A 19,854-nucleotide genomic window follows, 5' to 3' on the forward strand; every position below is an offset into this window, starting at 1 on the left:
CAGCTAACTTAACATTAGCTAACAAGCTAGAAATTAACCAAAACATAGTTTAGAAAGTTGCTTTTAGTTTCCTGGTTTGCTAGATTGACATATACTAAATTAATTTTGGAACGGATTAGTTTGGTGTTAAAATACACTAGCTATTTTGGACCACCAGGCTGCTGATATCATGCCCACTGTAGTTTTTGTGTTTATACTTTTTCATAACGTCAATGACATGTTTGATGTTAGATGATAATAGAATGTTCATGATGTCACTGGGCCAACTGTCGATAGATGTAATATAAACCAGCCTATCGTCTTGAAATCTTTGGTACATGGCCTCACATGTCAATCCTTAAAGAGATGGGTGGGGCTAAGTGGGGCTAAGGCTTAACTTCTTCGAGATAGGGGGCGCTCTTTTAATTTTTGGATAAAAAACATTCCCGTTTTAAACAAGATATTTTGTCACGAAAAGATGCTCGACTATGCATGTAATTGACAGCTTTGGAAAAAAAAAACTCGGACGTTTCCAGAATTGCAAAGATATTATCTGTGAGTGCCCCAGAACTAATGCTACAGGCGAAACCAAGATTAAGTTTCATACATGAAATGCCCCAGATTCTGAAGGCACTGTGTTCCAATGTCTCCTTATATGACTGTGAATGCGCCAGGAATGAGCCTGCCCTTTGTGTCGTTTCTTCAAGGTGTCTGCAGCATTGTGACGTATTTGTAGGCATATCATTGGAAGATTGACCATAAGAGACTACATATACCAGGTGTACGCCCGGTGTCCTATGTCTAAATTATTGCTTAATCTTTAGGTCCATGCGCCGTTCCATTTCATCAGAAGAGAAAGTCAACTGCCACGATGGATTTATCATCGATAGATATGTGAAAAACACCTTGAGGATTGATTCTAAACATCGGTTTGTCATGTTTCTGTCAATATTATGGAGTTAATTTGGAAAAAAGTTTGCGTTTTAATGACTTAATTTTAGGGTTTTTTCTTACCCAAACGTGAGGAAGAAAACGGAGCGATTTGTCAACACAAATAATATTTTGGTAAAAACTGAACATTTGCGATCTAACTGAGATTCTCCTCATTGAAGACATCTGAAGTTCTTCAAAGGTAAATTATTTTATTTTAATGTTTTTCTGGTTTTTGTGAAAATGTTGCATGCTGAATGCTAATGCTAAATGCTATGCTAACTGCTACGCTAAATGCTACGCTAGCTATCAATACTGTTACACAAATGCTTGTTTTGCTATGGTTGATAAGCATATTTTGAAAATCTGAGATGACAGTGTTGTTAACAAAAATCTAAGCTTGAGAGCTAGCATATTGATTTAATTTAATTTTTGATTTTCAGGAATAGTTAACAGTAATGAGCTTGAGGCTGTATTCACGATCCCGGATCCGGGATGGCTCGTCGCAACAGGTTAAGAAGGTGTGAACAATGCTGAATGAGTGTAGACGAATAAGAACTCTCCAGTAGGTTTACAAAAACATTCAAGGGTCATTTTCTCAAAAGTGAGACAGCAAGTTTATCAACTTTCAAAGCATGTTTACTTTCCCATTGTTCCTCAATTGTAGTGTATGATATAGCATTTTCTAATTCTGAGTCTCTACTTTTAACCAATGTAAAAAACACAATTTCAAATGTTGCTACATATACCTGAATTGAGACGGTCAGTCAGAAATATCGACAGTCAAAAGATGGGGGTCAGAAGAGTTTAGGTTTACCAAAAGACAAACTTGATGGGACAACGTAACAGTTTAACACAACAAACTGACAATAGATCATACTGGGGACGTAAGATCCAGATGAACATTGCTAAGAGCCTTTTTACACACAACAAATCTGACATTGAAGTAAGGCAGATCTTACTTCACATATTTCCTTAGTGTAAAAAGACCATACACTTCTTCTAGTCTCTACACACCACAGTGTTCCGCGCTTGATCATATCGCCTTTTTCCTCAGAGAAAAAATGTGAGGTTTTACACCAGAGAGAGGCTATTATCACTATTTTCAACTTTGTGTGAAATAGAAAAATTTGCTCAACACCATTGAAAACATTATATATTTTTTAAGTGCTGTCTCTTTGAAAAGTGTGTTCAGTATGTGTGTGCATGTGATATGCTGTGTCTGAGCAGGTCTCACCTGGTCTGTCGCAGTTGGTGGGGGGAGTTCTGGGCAAAGTCCTGGTCCCTGCTCTCTCCTGCCCCCTACTGTCCACACACCAGCAGTGTCCTGTGGAGCCGTGGCACTGCAGGGCTCTGTACTGACCCTGCTCATCACACTGGGGGACAAAGGCCCCCGGAGCAAAGCCTCCAGAAACAGGCCGAGGCCCTCGGGGAGACAGCCCACCCTGCAGGCTGTCTCTGTGCTGCTCACACTGTGTCTTAGGGCGCTCCGGATGCCCTGAGAACCAAGACACATGGCAAACAAGACCTGAGACAAGATTCAGTACAACTAGCCTAAGTACCATATCTATGGTGAATCAAAGCTTGTTGGAAGACAGTGCCACTAACTACTAGTCCTAGTGCACATTTTAAGATTTTGAGACAGTGTGGCACAAAAGCTAATCTAGTTTGCTTTGAAGTCTAAGTTTAAATGAGCATCACCATTGCTAGGGACACACTGGAAGCCGTCTCCTTGGAAATCATATTGACACTGGCACTGGAAGGAGCCCAGAGTGTTGGAGCAGGTGGCCTGGGGATGGCAGGGCTGAGAGCGGCACTCGTCCAAGTCTGTGGCACAACAAGCATACTGTAGATTCAATCACCAAACATGAGCAATGAGGCCAAGTGGACAATATCAGAGAACTGGGCTCTGGTGGGAGGGGTCTTTCACCCACTATAGAGCCATAACTTGAATGTCCCCTCTAGTGATTCTAGTTCTATGGCCAACATCAGGAGAGGAGAAAGGGAGGAAGGGGTCAAATAAAAGGTGGTGTTAAGCGGCCTGGAGGCAAAGTCCCTAACTTTAGTAGCCACTCTAGCCAGGCTTATAAACTGGTACATAACTACACATTTACTTGCCTTACTTTTTTTCCTCTACTGCTACAATAATGATAACTAAACTGAATTAACATTGAACCAATAGTAATAATAATACATGGGACTCCCTTTTAATTTTGTGAGTAACCTGTGGCGCTTTGGTTGCCTCTTGTTTGCTAACTACCGTTGATCATTGTGATTTTTTGGCTTAATAGGATTTCTTGCTAATAGTTTGACCTTTTGTTGGCCGCTGAGTCTTGGTTGCCAAGTGTTAACATTTCTTTTTACTAACTGCCAGTTTTAAAGCCCTGTTTTCCATACGGATGCACCGCGGCCTGGATATTGTGTGTCAGAGGGCCTACAGACATAGGGTCTTGTGCAGAAAATACATACACATAATGGATAAAGATATTGACATGATGTGCTTCACAGAAACCACACACAACCACTTTGATTATTATTTGACCCTGCTTGGAATCTATGAACATTTGAAGATCTAGAAGAACAATCTATTCTTACTGGCCATGTACTATGCACACTGCTCTCGGCCAGCTTTCTAATAATTGATTGGATTTACACTACCGTTCAAAAGTTTGGGCTCACTTAGAAATGTCCTTGTTTTTGAAAGAAAAGCACATTTCTTTTTGTCCATTCAAATAACATCAAATTGATAAGAAATACAGTGTAGACATGGTTAATGTTGTAAATGACTATTGTAGCTGGAAACGGCAGATTTTTAATGGAATATCTACATAGGCGTACAGAGGCCCATTATTAGCAACCAAGTTTATCATTTAAAAAGGCTAATTGATCAATAGAAAACCACAGCTGAAAACGGCTGTTCTGATTAAAGAAGCAATAAAAAAACTGGCCTTCTTTGGACTAGTTGAGTATCTAGAGCAGTGGTTCTCAACCCTGGTCCTGGGGATCCAAAGGGGGTGCACATTTTTGTTTTTGCCCTAGCACTACACACCTGATTCAAATCAACAACTCCTCTTCAGGATTTGATGATTTGAATCAGTTGAACAACAAATGTGCACCCCTTTGGGTCACGAGGACCAGGGTTGAGAACTACTGATCAAGAGCATCAGCATTTGTGGGTTCGATTACAGGCTCAAAATGGCCCGAAACAAAGACCTTTTTTTCTGAAACTCGTCAGTTTGTTCTTGTTCTGAGAAATTAAGGCTATTCCATACAAGAAATTGCCAAGAAACTGAAGATCTCATACAACGCTGTATACTACTCCCTTCACAGAACAGTGCATACTGGCTCAACCAGAATAGAAAGAGGAGTGGGACGCCCCAGTGCACAACTGAGCAAGAGGACAAGTACATTAGAGTGTTTAGTTTGAGAAACACCAGTCTCAACATCAACAGTGAAGAGGTGACTCCGGGGTGCTAGCCTTCTAGGCAGAGTTGCAAGGAAAAAGCCATATCTCAGACTGGCCAATAAAAAGAAAAGATTAAGACGGGTAAAAGAACACAGACACTGGACAGAGGAACCTAGAAGGCCAGAATCCCGGAGTTGCCTCTTCACTGTTGAAGTTGAGACTGGTGTTTGGCAGGTAATATTTATTGATGCTGCCAGTTGAGGACTTGTGAAGTGTCTGTTTCTCAAACTAGACACTAATGCACTTGTCCTCTTGCTCAGTTGTGCACCGGGGCCTCCCACTCCTCTTTATATTCTGATTGGAGCCATTTCCACCTCCGGAACATCTCCTGACTCCGACCACTTCACGGACCCAGTAGCGAAGCCCCTCATACATGCCTTTGTCACATAATAATAATATAATATTAATAATATATGCCATTTAGCAGACGCTTTTATCCAAAGCGACTTACAGTCATGTGTGCATACATTCTATGTATGGGTGGTCCCGGGGATCGAACCCACTACCCTGGCGTTACAAGCGCCATGCTCTACCAACTGAGCTACAGAAGGACCACTGCAATGGAATCCTATTCAAGTTGTCCAGCAAAGCCTTGGAGAGGCTCCAGTACATCCAGAACTCCACTGCCAGGGTCCTCACACACACAAACCCAGAACTCCACCCCCACTCTGCACCACCTTCATTGGCTCCCGGTCAACTTCCGCATCACATTCAAGATCCTACTCCTCACCTACAAGGCCCTCCATGGCCTTGCCCCCTCATACTTCTCCGACCTCCTCCACACAAACATCCTCTCCAGCTGTCTCCACTCCTCTGACTCTGGACTACTCACCATCCCAAAAATAAGACTGTACACCACAGGGGACTGGGCATTTAGCGCAGCTTCCCCTAAACTCTGGAACTATCTCCCCCAGCCACCACACAATTCTGACTTTATCGCCACTTTCAAAAACAGACTTAACTCGGCTCTAGCAAAGCTAAGTGTCTTTTCAATTTTAACTTGTTCAATTTCTTGTTATGTTTTTTCTCTCTTTAAATCCAATATATTATTATTATTTAAATGAATCAATGCTGTTGATTTCCTAGTCAACTGTAGGTGGTAGTGTGGTTACAATGAATAATTTCCTCAGTAAAAATGAAGACAAGGACAAGATAGAGATCTTATCCGGGGAATGTACTGTGCAAGCATAATATTTAAGGGGTTGCAGGCAGCAATGGTGAATTGAAAGCAATACCCAGATAGTCTGCAGTTCAGTATAAGTTACAATAGTATAGATCAATCACCTATACAGGAACGTCCGTCAATGCCAAACTCGTAGCCACTCTGGCATTGGCAGCGATGGCTCCCTGGCAGGTTGACACAATGGGCGTTGGCACCGCACAGGCCAATGCCCTCAACGCACTCATCCACATCTGAGGGAGAAGAGGGAGAGAACAGAACTGTTATGCCTCAGTTATAGTATCATCAGACCATTAGTTTGAGTAGATTCTCTGTCCGTTTCCACTGCTGAGACCAGACTTGGGTTCAGTGGTGTCATTAGGCCTGGGCTTCCGAGGCTTCAGCCCCGGATGTTTTTGATCAAACTCCAAACCTTTTTTTATTTTATTTTTATTTTTTACATTTCAGATGAATATGAGTTTCCATAACCACACATCACTTGTCCTGTGCAGTATTAAAAACATTATTTTACTGACACATTTTTATGACCAAAAGAAACAATACAATATGCTGCGCTAGGCAGTACCAGGTACTGCAAGAAGCCCCTGGAGTGACGTGGCGTGTGCTGTGATTGGTCGAGATTTCACAACACAATGGATCCCTCACATCCCTTGACCCCTCTTCTACCCTACAACACTAGTTAGTTTGCTCTGCTGGCAGCAGCCAAATGACTTAACAGTGCTTATGTAACGGATGTGAAACGGCTAGCTTAGTTAGCGGTGTGCGCTAAATAGCGTTTCAATCGGTTACGTCACTTGCTCTGAGACCTTGAAGTAGTAGTTCCCCTTGCTCTGCAAGGGCCGCTGCTTTTGTGGAGCGATGGGTAACGATGCTTCGAGGGTGACTGTTGTCGTTGTGTGCAGAAGGTCCCTGGTTCGCGCCCGGGTATGGGCGAGGGGACGGTTTAAAATTATACTGTTACATTGGTGCCGTGACCCGGATTACTGGTTGCTGCGGAAAAAGGAGGAAGGTCAAAAGGGGGGTGAGTGTAACGGATGTGAAACGGCTAGCTTAGTTAGCGGTGTGCGCTAAATAGCGTCAAGAGCGTCTGCTAAATGACTTAAATGTAAATGTAAATGGTTACGTCACTTGCTCTGAGACCTTGAAGTAGTAGTTCCCCTTGCTCTGCAAGGGCCGCGGCTTTTGTGGAGCGATGGGTAACGATGCTTCGAGGGTGACTGTTGTTGATGTGTGCAGAAGGTCCCTGGTTCGCGCTCGGGTATGGGCGAGGGGACGGTTTAAAATTATACTGTTACACTTAATCAAGCTAAACCACCAGGCTATGTGTAACTACAAAGACTTTGCCATCCTCTGTAATGTGCCTTTCCCCCTAACCAAGTTGCGGCAAAAACTGACCATTACACACAGGAACATAAAGTCTCTCAGAAACGGGCTTCGAACACACAACAGCCCTCATCCTTCAATCCTCTGCCGAGGAGCTCGTGTCGCACTGTGACACACTCCTCTCCCCCAGCCTTATAATAATTTATTGGATTTATACAGCGCTTTTCTACCAACTGAGGTACTCAAAGCACTTTACATAGTAGGGGGAAAATCATCTCATCCGCCACCAATGTGGAACGCCCACCTAGATGATGCACAGCGACCATTTTTGTGCCGGAACACTCACCACACATCAGCTATCAGGTGGAGAGGTGAGGAGTTGTATATGCCAACTTGGAATGAGGGGGATGATTTGGTGGCCATGATGAAATGGGGCCAGGTTGGGAATTTTGCTATGACACCGGGGTTAACAACTCTGCTTATACGATAAGTGCAATGGGATTTTTAATAAACACAGCGAGCTACATTCTTCCCCTGGGCCAGATCATCTGCCGCCATGGTCTCAACTTCCACTGCTATGCGGATGACACCCAGATTTATATCCACACCAAACCCACTTCTCATCTCCAGGATATTAAAAACTGGATGACATCTAATCTACTCAAACAGCAACTCAACAGCAATTACAGCAATTAAACTGAGGTCATGCTGGAGCCTCCCAAGGCCCTCATCAAAAAAGTGGGTGTCATCCTGGACCCCACTCTCTCCTTCGAGCCTTACATCAAATGCATCACCAAATTCCTCCCTTTTCCACCTCTGTAACATCTCCCGACTCCGACCATCCCTCACGGACCCAGTAGCGGAGCCCCTCATACATGCCTTTGTCACATCATGTCTGGACTACTACAATGGAGTCCTATTCAAGGTGTTCAGCAAAGCCTTGAATAGGCTCCAGTACATCCAGAACTCCACTGCCAGGGTCCTCACACACACCAAACCCTGAGAATGCATCACCCCCACTCTGCACCAATTTCGTTAGCTTCCTGTCAAATTCCACATCACCTACAAGATCCTACAAGGCCCTCCATGACCTTGCCACCTCATACCTCTCCGACCTCCTCCACACACACATCCCCTCCCGCTGTCTCCGCTCCTCTGACTCTGGACTACATACCATCCCAAAAATAAGACTGCACCACGGGGGACCGAGCATTCAGCGCCGCTTCCCCTAAACACTGGAACTCCCCAGCCTCCCGCAATTCTGACTTCATCACCACTTTCAAAAATAGACTTAATCACCACCTGTTTGGCAGGTTTCCAATAGTCCATATCAATTACCTATACAGGTACGCCCATCAAAGCCAAACTTGTAGCCGCTCTGGCATTGGCAGCGATGGCTCCCTGGCAGGTTGACACACTGGGCGTGGGCACCGCACAGGCTGAGACCCTCAACGCACTCATCCACATCTGAGGGAGAAGAGAGAGAAAACAGAACTCATATGTCACAGTTATAGTATCATCAGACCATCAGTTTGAGTAGATTCTCTGTCCGTTTCCACTGCTGACTTAGGTTCAATGGTAGTATTAGGCCTGGGCTTCCGAGGCATCAGCCCCGGATGTTTTTGATCAAGCCTCAAACCTTTATTTAATTTTGTACATTTCAGTCTGATATGAGTTTCCATAACCACACATCCCTTGCCCTATGCAGTATAAAAACATGTTTATACTCAGCTGCTTGGAGCAACATTTTTATGACAAAAAGAAACAATACAATATTCTGCGCTAGGCAGTACCAGGTACTGCAAGAAGCCCATGGAAAGACGCAGTGCCTGCTGTGATTGGTCGAGATATCACAACACAGTGGACCGCTCACGTCCCTTGAACCCTCCCCACCTTTACAGCACCGGTGAGATGTCAAGTTCATCACTCAGCAAAATGCCTGTCAGGCAATCAGAGGCTGCAGCATATTAAAGAGCAAATATGGATATTTAGAACTTCATCCGAAAGAGTTCAGGTTGAGCAGCTTGAGGTATCGGTGAATGAGTTGGAGAGAAAGTCATAGTGCAGTAGCAGCAGCAGAAGAGTTAGCCAGAGGTTTGCGCAGGGTTTGTGGTAGCTAACTAGCTAGTCTCCCTCAGCATAAAGATTGGCTAATGCTAACAAGCTAGAGTTAGCACTCGTGATCCTTAAGCTATTGGGTGTCAGAGTTATTTAATAGTATATTTAGTGAATGGGCAAGCTAAGGATGTTAAGTCATGATATTAGAAAAAGTGTTTATTTACAGCGAGTGTATTTAATGGGTTTCGCTTCTTTACCTAGCTTGGCTTGGTAGCCACTTCACTAGCTAGCTGAGATTGAATATACGAGAGAATGTTTTTCCGACTGAAGCACATATCTTCAGACAGTGACACAGTGCCCACCTGTGGACTGAAGCTGAACTTTACTACAGCATTATATTTAACCCCGTTTAAAATGAGCAATGTTGACGTGGTAAAACAAACTAAATGAAATTAATCATAGAGGTCTTATAACGCCATTCTACAGGTAAGCATGCTTGGCTCATGTCTGTTATTTCGATATAAGCTATGTAACTATTTGCAACAAAAACACTGTTTTTATATTGTTGAAATGATTTAATTTAGCTTTTTTGTATTACTATTTTTATTCACTTTTCTACTTACTTTTTCTGTTGTGATTGCATTGTCAAAAGGTTATCCTGCAAGTAACCATTTCAATGCACTGTGTACTCCCATGTACAGTGCCTAGAGAAAGTATTAATTGACTTATTCCACACTTTCTTGTTACAAACTGAATTCAACATTTATGAAGTCTTTTTTTCTCAGCCATCTAAACACAATACATCATAATTACAAAGCGAAAACATGTTTTTAGAAATGTTTGCAAATGTATTGAAAATTAAATATTTAATTTAATCTCACCTCTGAATCAATACTTTGTAGAAGCACCTTTGGCAGTGATTTCAGCTGTGAGTCTTATTGGTTACGTCTCCACTGAATTAAAAAAAAATATTCAACCTCTGTGAAATTGGTTGTTGATCATTGTTAGACAACCATTTTCAGGTTTAGCCATAGACTTCAAGTCGATTTAAGTCTAAACTAACCCGGCCACTCAGTAACATCCTTTGTCTTCTTGGTAAGTAACTCCAGCAAATCCTTGTGTTTATAGGCTATTGTCCTGCTGAAAGGTGAATTAATCTCCCAGTGTCTGGTGGAAAGCAGACAACCAGGTTTTGCTCTAAGGTTTTTCCTGTACTTAGCTCCATTCTGTTGAATTTTTATCCTGAAAAACTCCAGAGTCCTTAACGACTACAAGCATACTCATAACATGATGCAGCCACCACTATGCTTGAAAATATGGAGAATATTACTCAGTAAGGCGTTGTATTGGATTTCCCCCAAACATAACACTTTGTATTCAGGACAAAAATACATTTCTTTGCCACATTTTTTGCAGAATTACTTTAGTGCCTTGTTGCAAACAGAATGCATGTTTTGTAATATGTGTATTCTGTTCCAGCTTCCTTCTGTTCACTCTGTCAATTAGGTTAGTGTTGTGGAGGAACTATAATGTTGTTGATCCAACCTCAGTTTTATCCAATCACAGCCATTAAACTCGGTAGCTGTTTTAAAATCACCATCGGCGTCATGGTGAAATCCCTGAGCAGTTTATTTCCTTTCCGGCAACTGAGTTAGGAATGACGTCTTTGTGGTGACTGGGTGTATTGATACACCATTCAGATTGTAATTAATAACTTCACCATGCCCAAAGGGATTTTCAATTTCTGCTTTTATTATTTTTACCCATCTACCAATACATATAGGTGCCCTTCTTGCGAGGCTTTGGAAAACCTCCCTGGTCATTGGTTGAATCTGTGTTTGAAATTCACTGCTCACCTGAGGGACCGTACATATAATTGTATGTGTGAGGTACAGAGATGAGGTAGTCATGCATAAATCATGTTAAACACTATCATTGCACACAGAGTGAGGCCACGCAACTTATTATGTGACCTATTAAGCAAATTTTTTCTCCTGAATGTATTTAGTTTTGCCATAATAAAGGGATTGAATACTTATTGACTCAAGACATTTAAGCTTTTCTTTAATTAATTAGAAAAAAAATCTAAATTTAATCCATTTTAAATTCAGGTTGTAATACAACATTTTGAAAAAGTCAGTGTATGTCACGTTGTCTAATAATTGGAGACAGGGGAAGGAATACATAATAGGGGGTTTAATTTCTTCCAAACAAAAGAGCGAGGTGGAAACCTCTAAATAATACGAGACCTGTAAAACAAATGCACAATAACACGTATTATGGAAGCCGATATAATAGCACAGGTACTTCCAGGACCAATGAACATGGTTACAATAACCGACAAGGACAGATATATACACCTACTAATCAGGGGGAATTGGAACCAGGTGTGCGTAATGAGACGGCAATCTGGGGTTGGTGGTAATTAATCCAGTTCAGTGACGCCTAGAAGGCCAGTGACGTAGACCTCCGGAGCTGGTGAAAGGAATGAGCAGCAGTACCGGAGGGATCCGTGACATGGTCGTGTCAGTATACAGTAACTTTAAAGAGCAAATGCCCCTAAAAATCAATCTCTCATTTAGAAAATATTGACATCAATATGAGTCAGAAACATTGAATTTACTGTCAAAATTGACTACAAAGTGTAAATAGGATAATTGTAATGCTTTCGGTAAATCTGGGTTGACTTTGGATAGCCTTTCATAGCTTTAGGGACCATGGGTAAAACCTCAAACCAACTATAAATTGTAGAAATTCATATGCAAATATTGATAGCATTTAATGACAACTAAAAGGTGTACATTGAGTAATTTATTGACAATCCCTAACTAGCCCCGGAGATAGGTTACTTAAAGTCAAAGTCAGGTCGCACACTAGTTGACTGAAGCTAATTGACTAAATCATTTTGGGCTAACTCTTCCCAGCTGCGAACACAAGACACCCACATCAAACCACAACCCGAAACCAACTCACATTTGAATTCAGTCATGGCCGCTAGCATTTCTTAATGAACCAAATCTAAAATGAGGCCAAATCCGGAAGTGCAGTCATTTTTTAAAACTAACTAATAACATGTTGCACCTCTACCTTTCCATCTTTCAGATGAGCCAAGGAGGAGAGATGAGTAAAGGCCAGTGGAGCACTTAGAACAGCAGCAGCCAGTGGCAAATGGTAGAGAAGAGGATGATTTAGGTGACCCAGACACAAGCCCAAAACAAGTTAAGCTGCCCCAGTAGCCCCTTGACCGGTTTGGATTGCAAAACTAAAGAGACATGAGTAGAAGAAGAGTAGATGATGGAGAGAAACATGTATGATATGATGCAGGGAGACACACCACCAGACAAGAGACAGAGACCACAACAGAAGAATAGGTGATTGAGAGAGATACACCAGACAAGACACAGAGACAGCAACAGAAAAATAGGATATGATGAAGAGAGACAACAGAAGAACAGAACAGGCCATAACAGAGGAAGATAGACCCACACTACATGTAAAAAAAATGTAACGTTGGTAAAAAGTATTTTGTCTGTAATGTCTTTTTTGTCAGACCCCAGTAAGACTAGCTGTCGCCATCAGCGATCCTAATAAAATCAGAAATCTAAATAGACAAAGGAGACAACAACAACCAAGAACCTAAGACTGTTTTATAACGTGCTTACATAGTTTTACCCACTTCGTATGTATGTACTGTATTCAGGTGAAGGCTTATCCCATTGCTAATGTACACGACGTTCCTATTCATATAGAGTCCATACTGTCTATACCCACCATTATATACATGGGTGGGCATGGGAGGGCATAGGCTGACACACTGGGGAGCCAAGCTCAGCCAATCCATATGAGGTTTTCCCCACAAAAGGGCTTTATTACAGACAGACATACTCCTATAGAGCTCCATTTTTATGGAATGGTCTGTGTTGCCCAGCAACAGCCCCGAAACATCACTGCTCTAGAGGAGATCTGCATGGAGGAATGGGCCAAAATACCAACAACAGTGTGTGAAAACCTTGTGAAGACTTACAGAAAACATTTGACCTCTGTCATTGCCAACAAAGGGTATATAACAAAGTATTGAGAGAAACTTTTGTTATTGACCAAATACTTATTTTCCACCATAATTTGCAAATAAATTAATTAAAAATCCTACAATGTGATTTTCTGGATTTTTTTTCTCATTTTGTCTGTCATAGTTGAAGTGTACCTATGATGAAAATTATAGGCCTCTCATCATTTTAAGTGGGAGAACTTGCACAATTGGTGGCTGACTAAATACTTTTTTGCCCCACTGTATGTGTGTTGTTAGGTATCCAGCTAGAAAAACATCTGAAAAATATGTGTACGCAACCAATACAATTTCATTTGATTTTGACAGCAACAGACAAGACACAGTGAAAGTGACAGAGGAGGACAGGTGGGGAGAGAACAGAGTTGTGTTCAGCACACAGTAGACTATCACTTCAAGCTCTGTTATATATTCTAATTAGTTCTATTTATTTGCACCAAAAAAAAAAAATTTACCGGGGAGGTGAAAAAGCCTGAAATTACTATTAAAACAATTGTTTACTTTTACACTTTTTTACAACCAGGACAGGATGAGAGAGGAGGGTAGACAAGAAACAGCAACACAGAGTACTAAAAGACAGCAACAGACGACACACAGAAAATGATGGGGAGAGACAGATGGGTAAGACTATCACTTAAAACTGCTCTATGGATTCTAATTACACATAGTGTTTGTGTGTCAGAGTACTGAGGGATTCTTTAATCAGTTTGAACGGGTCAGAGTCTGTGTTTTACGTTATCGAGTGGTTTTTGGCAATACACTGTATATGTATGTGTTCGAGAGTAGAGAGTGTTCCAGAGTAGAGAGACCACAGGGAGCCTGGATTCCACCTTTGACACTAAACATGTAGCAGGTGGGAAGGTGCAAGTTACCTTGAAAAATATCTAATCGCTCAATGTTCATCTCAAAGTGCATTTAGCTGTTGAAATTTGGTCCGTTTTTTTGGGGAAGGGGGATAATGCCCCTGGACCTCCCTACTGTTTTTGGGCTAAGCAAGCCCTATATGTCTTCAAATCTTAAATAAAATAAAATAAAATCAAATCAAATTTTATTTGTCACATACACATGGCATACAGTAGATGGTATCGAGTACAGTATATACATATGAGATGAGTGTGTAGACAAAGTAAACAAAGTGGCATAGTTAAAGTGGCTAGTGATACATGTGTTACATAAGGATGCAGTCGATGATGTAGAGTACAATATATACATATGCATATGAGATGAATAATGTAGGGTAAGTAACATTATATAAGGTAGCATTGTTTAAAGTGGCTAGTGATATATTTACATCATTTCCCATCAATTCCCATTATTAAAATGGCTGGAGTTGGGTCAGTGTCAATGACAGTGTGTTGGCAGCAGCCACTCAATGTTAGTGGTGGCTGTTTAATAGTCTGATGGCCTTGAGATAGAAGCTGTTTTTCAGTCTCTCGGTCCCAGCTTTGATGCACCTGTACTGACCTCGCCTTCTGGATGATAGCGGGGTGAACAGGCAGTGGTTCGGGTGGTTGATGTCCTTGATGATCTTTATGACCTTCCTGTAACAACGGGTGGTGTAGGTGTCCTGGAGGGCAGGTAGTTTGCCCCCGGTGATGCGTTGTGCAGTCCTCACTACCCTCTGGAGAGCCTTACGGTTGAGGGCGGAGCAGTTGCCGTACCAGGCGGTGATACAGCCCACCAGGATGCTCACGATTGTGCATCTGTAGAAGTTTGTGAGTGCTTTTGGTGACAAGCCGAATTTCTTCAGCCTCCTGAGGTTGAATAGGCGCTGCTGCGCCTTCTTCACGACGCTGTCAGTGTGAGTGGACCAATTCAGTTTGTCTGTGATGTGTATGCCGAGGAACTTAAAACTAGCTACCCTCTCCACTACTGTTCCATCGATGTGGATAGGGGGTGTTCCCTCTGCTGTTTCCTGAAGTCCACAATCATCTCCTTAGTTTTGTTGACGTTGAGTGTGAGGTTATTTTCCTGACACCACACTCCGAGGGCCCTCACCTCCTCCCTGTAGGCCGTCTCGTCGTTGTTGGTAATCAAGCCTACCACTGTTGTGTCGTCCGCAAACTTGATGATTGAGTTGGAGGCGTGCGTGGCCACACAGTCGTGGGTGAACAGGGAGTACAGGAGAGGGCTCAGAACGCACCCTTGTGGGGCCCCCGTGATGAGGATCAGCGGGGAGGAGATGTTGTTGCCTACCCTCACCACCTGGGGGCGGCCCGTCTGGAAGTCCAGTACCCAGTTGCACAGGGCGGGGTCGAGACCCAGGGTCTCGAGCTTGATGACGAGCTTGGAGGGTACTATGGTGTTGAATGCCGAGCTGTAGTCGATGAACAGCATTCTCACATAGGTATTCCTCTTGTCCAGGTGGGTTAGGGCAGTGTGCAGTGTGGTTGAGATTGCATCGTCTGTGGACCTATTTGGGCGGTAAGCAAATTGGAGTGGGTCTAGGGTGTCAGGTAGGGTGGAGGTGATATGGTCCTTGACTAGTCTCTCAAAGCACTTCATGATGACGGAAGTGAGTGCTACGGGGCGGTAGTCGTTTAGCTCAGTTACCTTAGCTTTCTTGGGAACAGGAACAATGGTGGCCCTCTTGAAGCATGTGGGAACAGCAGACTGGTATAGGGATTGATTTAATATGTCCGTAAACACACCGGCCAGCTGGTCTGCGCATGCTCTGAGGGCGCGGCTGGGGATGCCGTCTGGGCCTGCAGCCTTGCGAGGGTTAACACGTTTAAATGTCTTACTCACCTCGGCTGTAGTGAAGAAGAGACCGCATGTTTCCGTTGCAGGCCGTGTCAGTGGCACTGTATTGTCCTCAAAGCGGGCAAAAAAGTTATTTAGTCTGCCTGGGAGCAAGACATCCTGGTCCGTGACTGGGCTGGATTTCATCTTGTAGTCCGTGATTGACTGTAGACCCTGCCACATGCCTCTTGTGTCTGAGCCATTGAATTGAGATTCCACTTTGTCTCTGTACTGACGCTTAGCTTGTTTAATAGCCTTGCGGAGGGAATAGCTGCACTGTTTGTATTCAGTCATGTTGCCAGACAACTTGCCCTGATTAAAAGCAGTGGTTCGCGCTTTCAGTTTCACGCGAATGCTGCCATCAATCCACGGTTTCTGGATTAGAAACTAACCTTTCTTAAAATAGCCTTTACTTTCTTTCTAAATACTTCAACATTTGATTGAGTCTGCCTGGATGGGCGGAGTTTGAAATTTTCACTTTTGGAACTGTTCCATTGTTTCCATCAGGCCAGGCACACTCAATTCATCAGAGACAGAGTATTTGAACCCAGGTATCTGGTATTATCTGCCTGCCCTAAGAAACACAGCGTAACCCAGTCCTATAAAGCTCCACTCCACAGGGGAGCCGGGATCCCACCGTTGACACTAAACATTAATTAGTCTGACATTTGTTTAAGAGCCATTACTGGTGTCCTGGTGAATGTAAAGAAGGCTCTGTGCATGGCGCCTTGAGACATGGGATATAAACTATGCACTGCAATCACGGCTGTTTGTGATGACAGCGGGAGGCTGTGGGTGAAGGCTCCGCGCCACACCTCGTGAGAATGGGGCTTTTGGAGCCTTAAGGGCAGCTGGGAGTCGATGAGGGTGGTCGTAGCGAACGCAGCGAGGGATCTGGTTTTGATCATCCGGCTAATGACATTGGAGGCTGGACCCCCTGTTACCTGCCCTGGAGGGGAGGGAGAGGGGCATTCTAACAGGTGACGAAATTACACACTGTCAGATCCCCCTCACCCAACCAACATGAGAGGTGCCCTTCGGCAGCCAGGAAATCAGCTCCAGATTCCTCTGCAGTAGATTGGAGTAGTGGGAATGTGTGAAGGTGAAGGTGAGGTGTGTGCGTGCGTGCATACATGCGTGTCAAGAGACAAACCAGTGGGAGGGGGGTTACCAAGATTGTTATAGAAACATGCACTCCCTTGCTGTCTAACTCAATTCATTTCAAATAAACTCCTCTCCACTCCTGTCTCCTTCCTCTCCCCTCCCTTTCCCTCTTCTCTTCTCTCCCTCCTCCACTCCTCTCCTCCCTACCTCCACTCCCTGCAGATGCAGCCTTGGACTGGGGGGGCTTTGGAGAGAGCAGAGAGGAGAGGTATAAGAAGGGAGTATCCAGGACACTCCACTGAGAGTAAACAGTGTCACAGCCCTGTCTCCTCGCTGGATGGATGACTCAGAAGAGGAGAGAAAGAGAGCGAGACACTTGGTGGGAGAGGGGGATGGAGGGAAATTCCTCTCCACTCCCTAAACAATGCCATCTCAAGTCCCACAGCCCACATTCCTTTCTCTACTGGCCAGAAACATTGTACCCCAATGCCTTATATTGTACATTTCATCTACTCTTATCCAACCCAATGTTGCCACATCTCTTTCCACTGCACAGGACCTCTCATGATAACTCCCTCGTGTCAGCTCCTAGCTAGCCATGCAGCTCCTAGTTAGCCATGAGTTCATCAAAGTCAGTAGCTACAATGTGATTGTCATAGAGCTTTTCGTGTCAATATGGCACCCATGAAAATGTGAAATCTCAAACATAGTCTGCCAAATGTTCAATAGAGGATCCAGATATTTTTTCTAACCTCTTTGGATTACAACAAAATTAAGTGTACTTGTATTACGTATTGGATCACAAAAAAATATATAACTTTTACATTACTGTATAGTTTACCAATAAAATGGTCACAAGTCCTCAACTGGCAGCTTCATTAAATAGTACCCGCAAAACACCAGTCTCAACGTCAACAGTGAAGAGGCGACTCCGGGATGCTGGCCTTCAAGACAGAGTTGCAAAGAAAAAGCCATATCTCAGACTGGCCAATATAAAGACAAGATAAAGATGGGCAAAAGAACACAGACACTGGACATAGGAACTCTGCCTAGAAGGCCAGCATCCCGGAGTCGCCTCTTCACTGTTGACGTTGAGACTGGTGTTTTGCGGGTACTATTTAATTAAGCTGCCAGTCTGTTTCTTAAACTAGACAATCTAATGTACTTGTCCTCTTGCTCAGTTGTGCACTAGGGCCTCACACTCCTCTTTCTATTCTGGTTAGAGACAGTTTGCGCTGTTCTGTGAAGGGAGTAGTACAAGATCTTCTGTTTCTTGGCAATTTCTCACATGGACTAGGCTTAATTTCTCAGAACAAGAATAGACTGACGAGTTTCAGAAGAAAGGTCTTTGTTTCTGGCCATTTTGAGCCTGTAATTGAACCAACAAATGCTGATGCTCCAGAAACTCAACTAGACTAAAGAAGGCCAGTTTAATTGCTTCTTTAACCAGCACAACAGTTTTCAGCTGTGCTAACATAATTGCAAAAGGGTTTTCTAATGCTCAATTAGCCTTTTAAAGTGATACATTTGGATTAACACAACGTGCCATTGGAACACAGGAGTGATGGTTGCTGATAATGGGGCTCTATACGCCTATGTAGATATTCCCTTTTAAAAAATCTGCCGTTCCCAACTACAATAGTCATTTACAACATTAACACTGTATTTCTGATCAATTTGATGTGCTTTTCTTTCATAAACAAGGACAATTTTAAGTAACCCCAAACGTTTAAACGGTAGTGTATATGCACATTTGTTTATGGGGGATTGGAAATTATGCAGACAATTACAATGATGGAAGCTACAATCTATCTGCATTATTAAAGCTGATCTACACCACCAAAAAATAAAACTATTTTTCAAAAGCTTTGCTCCTTATAACACTTCCATCCCCCAAGACCCACCCCATCCACAGTACCCCTCTCTTACCATAACAGTTGCGCCCGTCGCCCCTGTACCCAGTGGCACACTGGCACTGGTACTGCTGGCCCTCTCCGGGCAGACATTGGGCGGTGGTGTCACAGTCATGGGTTCCTGAGTAGCACGGATTCACCTGGACAGTTTCTGGCGGTTCCATTGAGGAGACAAGGAGCACATATTTAGTTACAAACCAAGTCATTTGGGATTTACGGTACCACCTAAAACTAACATATTTTGAAGCCTTAGTATGGCCTAGATTATGAAAAAATTATCTATAAGCAAATTCATACTATGTAAAAAAGGCGTTATAAGACGTACTTACAGCTCGCGCTTTGCCACGTGGCCTCTATCGGATGGCGACTTATAATTGATTTGTAAAGCCACCATGAAGCCTTCAAGCCTAAAATTGTTAGTTTAACGTGAGACCAACTTAAATGTATGTGATTCAAAGTGCCTTCACGTACCATTTGTTTGCGGTCAATATTGCTTGTTAAGTACAGAAAGGCCCGCACACTGAAAATGCTTCTAATTTACCACCTTTAATGACAACGTTTAGATCCAACACAGGTCTTCATCTGGTCAAGCAGACTGAGTAATCCAGTCTTCAAATATATACATATTTCACCCCACATGATCATTACGCACATTACATTTACATTTAAGTCATTTAGCAGACACTCTTATCCAGAGCGACTTACAAATTGGTGCATTCACCTTATGACATCCAGTGGAACAACCACTTTACAATAGTGCATCTAAATATTTTAAGGGGGGGGGGGGTGAGAAGGATTACTTTATCCTATCCTAGGTATTCCTTAAAGAGGTGGGGTTTCAGGTGTCTCCGGAAGGTGGTGATTGACTCCGCTGTCCTGGCGTCGTGAGGGAGTTTGTTCCACCATTGGGGAGCCAGAGCAGCGAACAGTTTTGACTGAGCTGAGCGGGAACTGTACTTCCTCAGTGGTAGGGAGGCGAGCAGGCCAGAGGTGGATGAACGCAGTGCCCTTATTTGGGTGTAGGGCCTGATCAGAGCCTGGAGGTACTGAGGTGCCGTTCCCCTCACAGCTCCGTAGGCAAGCACCATGGTCT

At 43.3% G+C, this 19,854-nt stretch overlaps 1 protein-coding gene across 3 annotated transcripts in view; it reads right to left on the minus strand.

Annotated features, from left to right (window-relative positions):
* Positions 1-19,854, minus strand: part of nid2a (nidogen 2a (osteonidogen)) — a 117,228-nt gene that overhangs the window by 35,699 nt on the left and 61,675 nt on the right. For 2 of the 3 annotated variants that reach the window (XM_046366363.1, XM_046366362.1), the window contains exons 9-13: positions 18,778-18,912; positions 8,217-8,345; positions 5,660-5,788; positions 2,611-2,736; positions 2,147-2,407 (exon numbers count right to left, since the gene is read on the minus strand). In XM_046366363.1, coding sequence (XP_046222319.1) covers positions 2,147-2,407; positions 2,611-2,736; positions 5,660-5,788; positions 8,217-8,345; positions 18,778-18,912 — 780 coding nt within the window. The remainder of the gene's footprint in view (positions 1-2,146; positions 2,408-2,610; positions 2,737-5,659; positions 5,789-8,216; positions 8,346-18,777; positions 18,913-19,854) is intronic. The other variant, XM_046366364.1, reaches the window with a different exon arrangement.

This window comes from Oncorhynchus gorbuscha, linkage group LG10 (assembly GCF_021184085.1).
Source record: "Oncorhynchus gorbuscha isolate QuinsamMale2020 ecotype Even-year linkage group LG10, OgorEven_v1.0, whole genome shotgun sequence".
Taxonomy (NCBI): domain Eukaryota; kingdom Metazoa; phylum Chordata; class Actinopteri; order Salmoniformes; family Salmonidae; genus Oncorhynchus; species Oncorhynchus gorbuscha.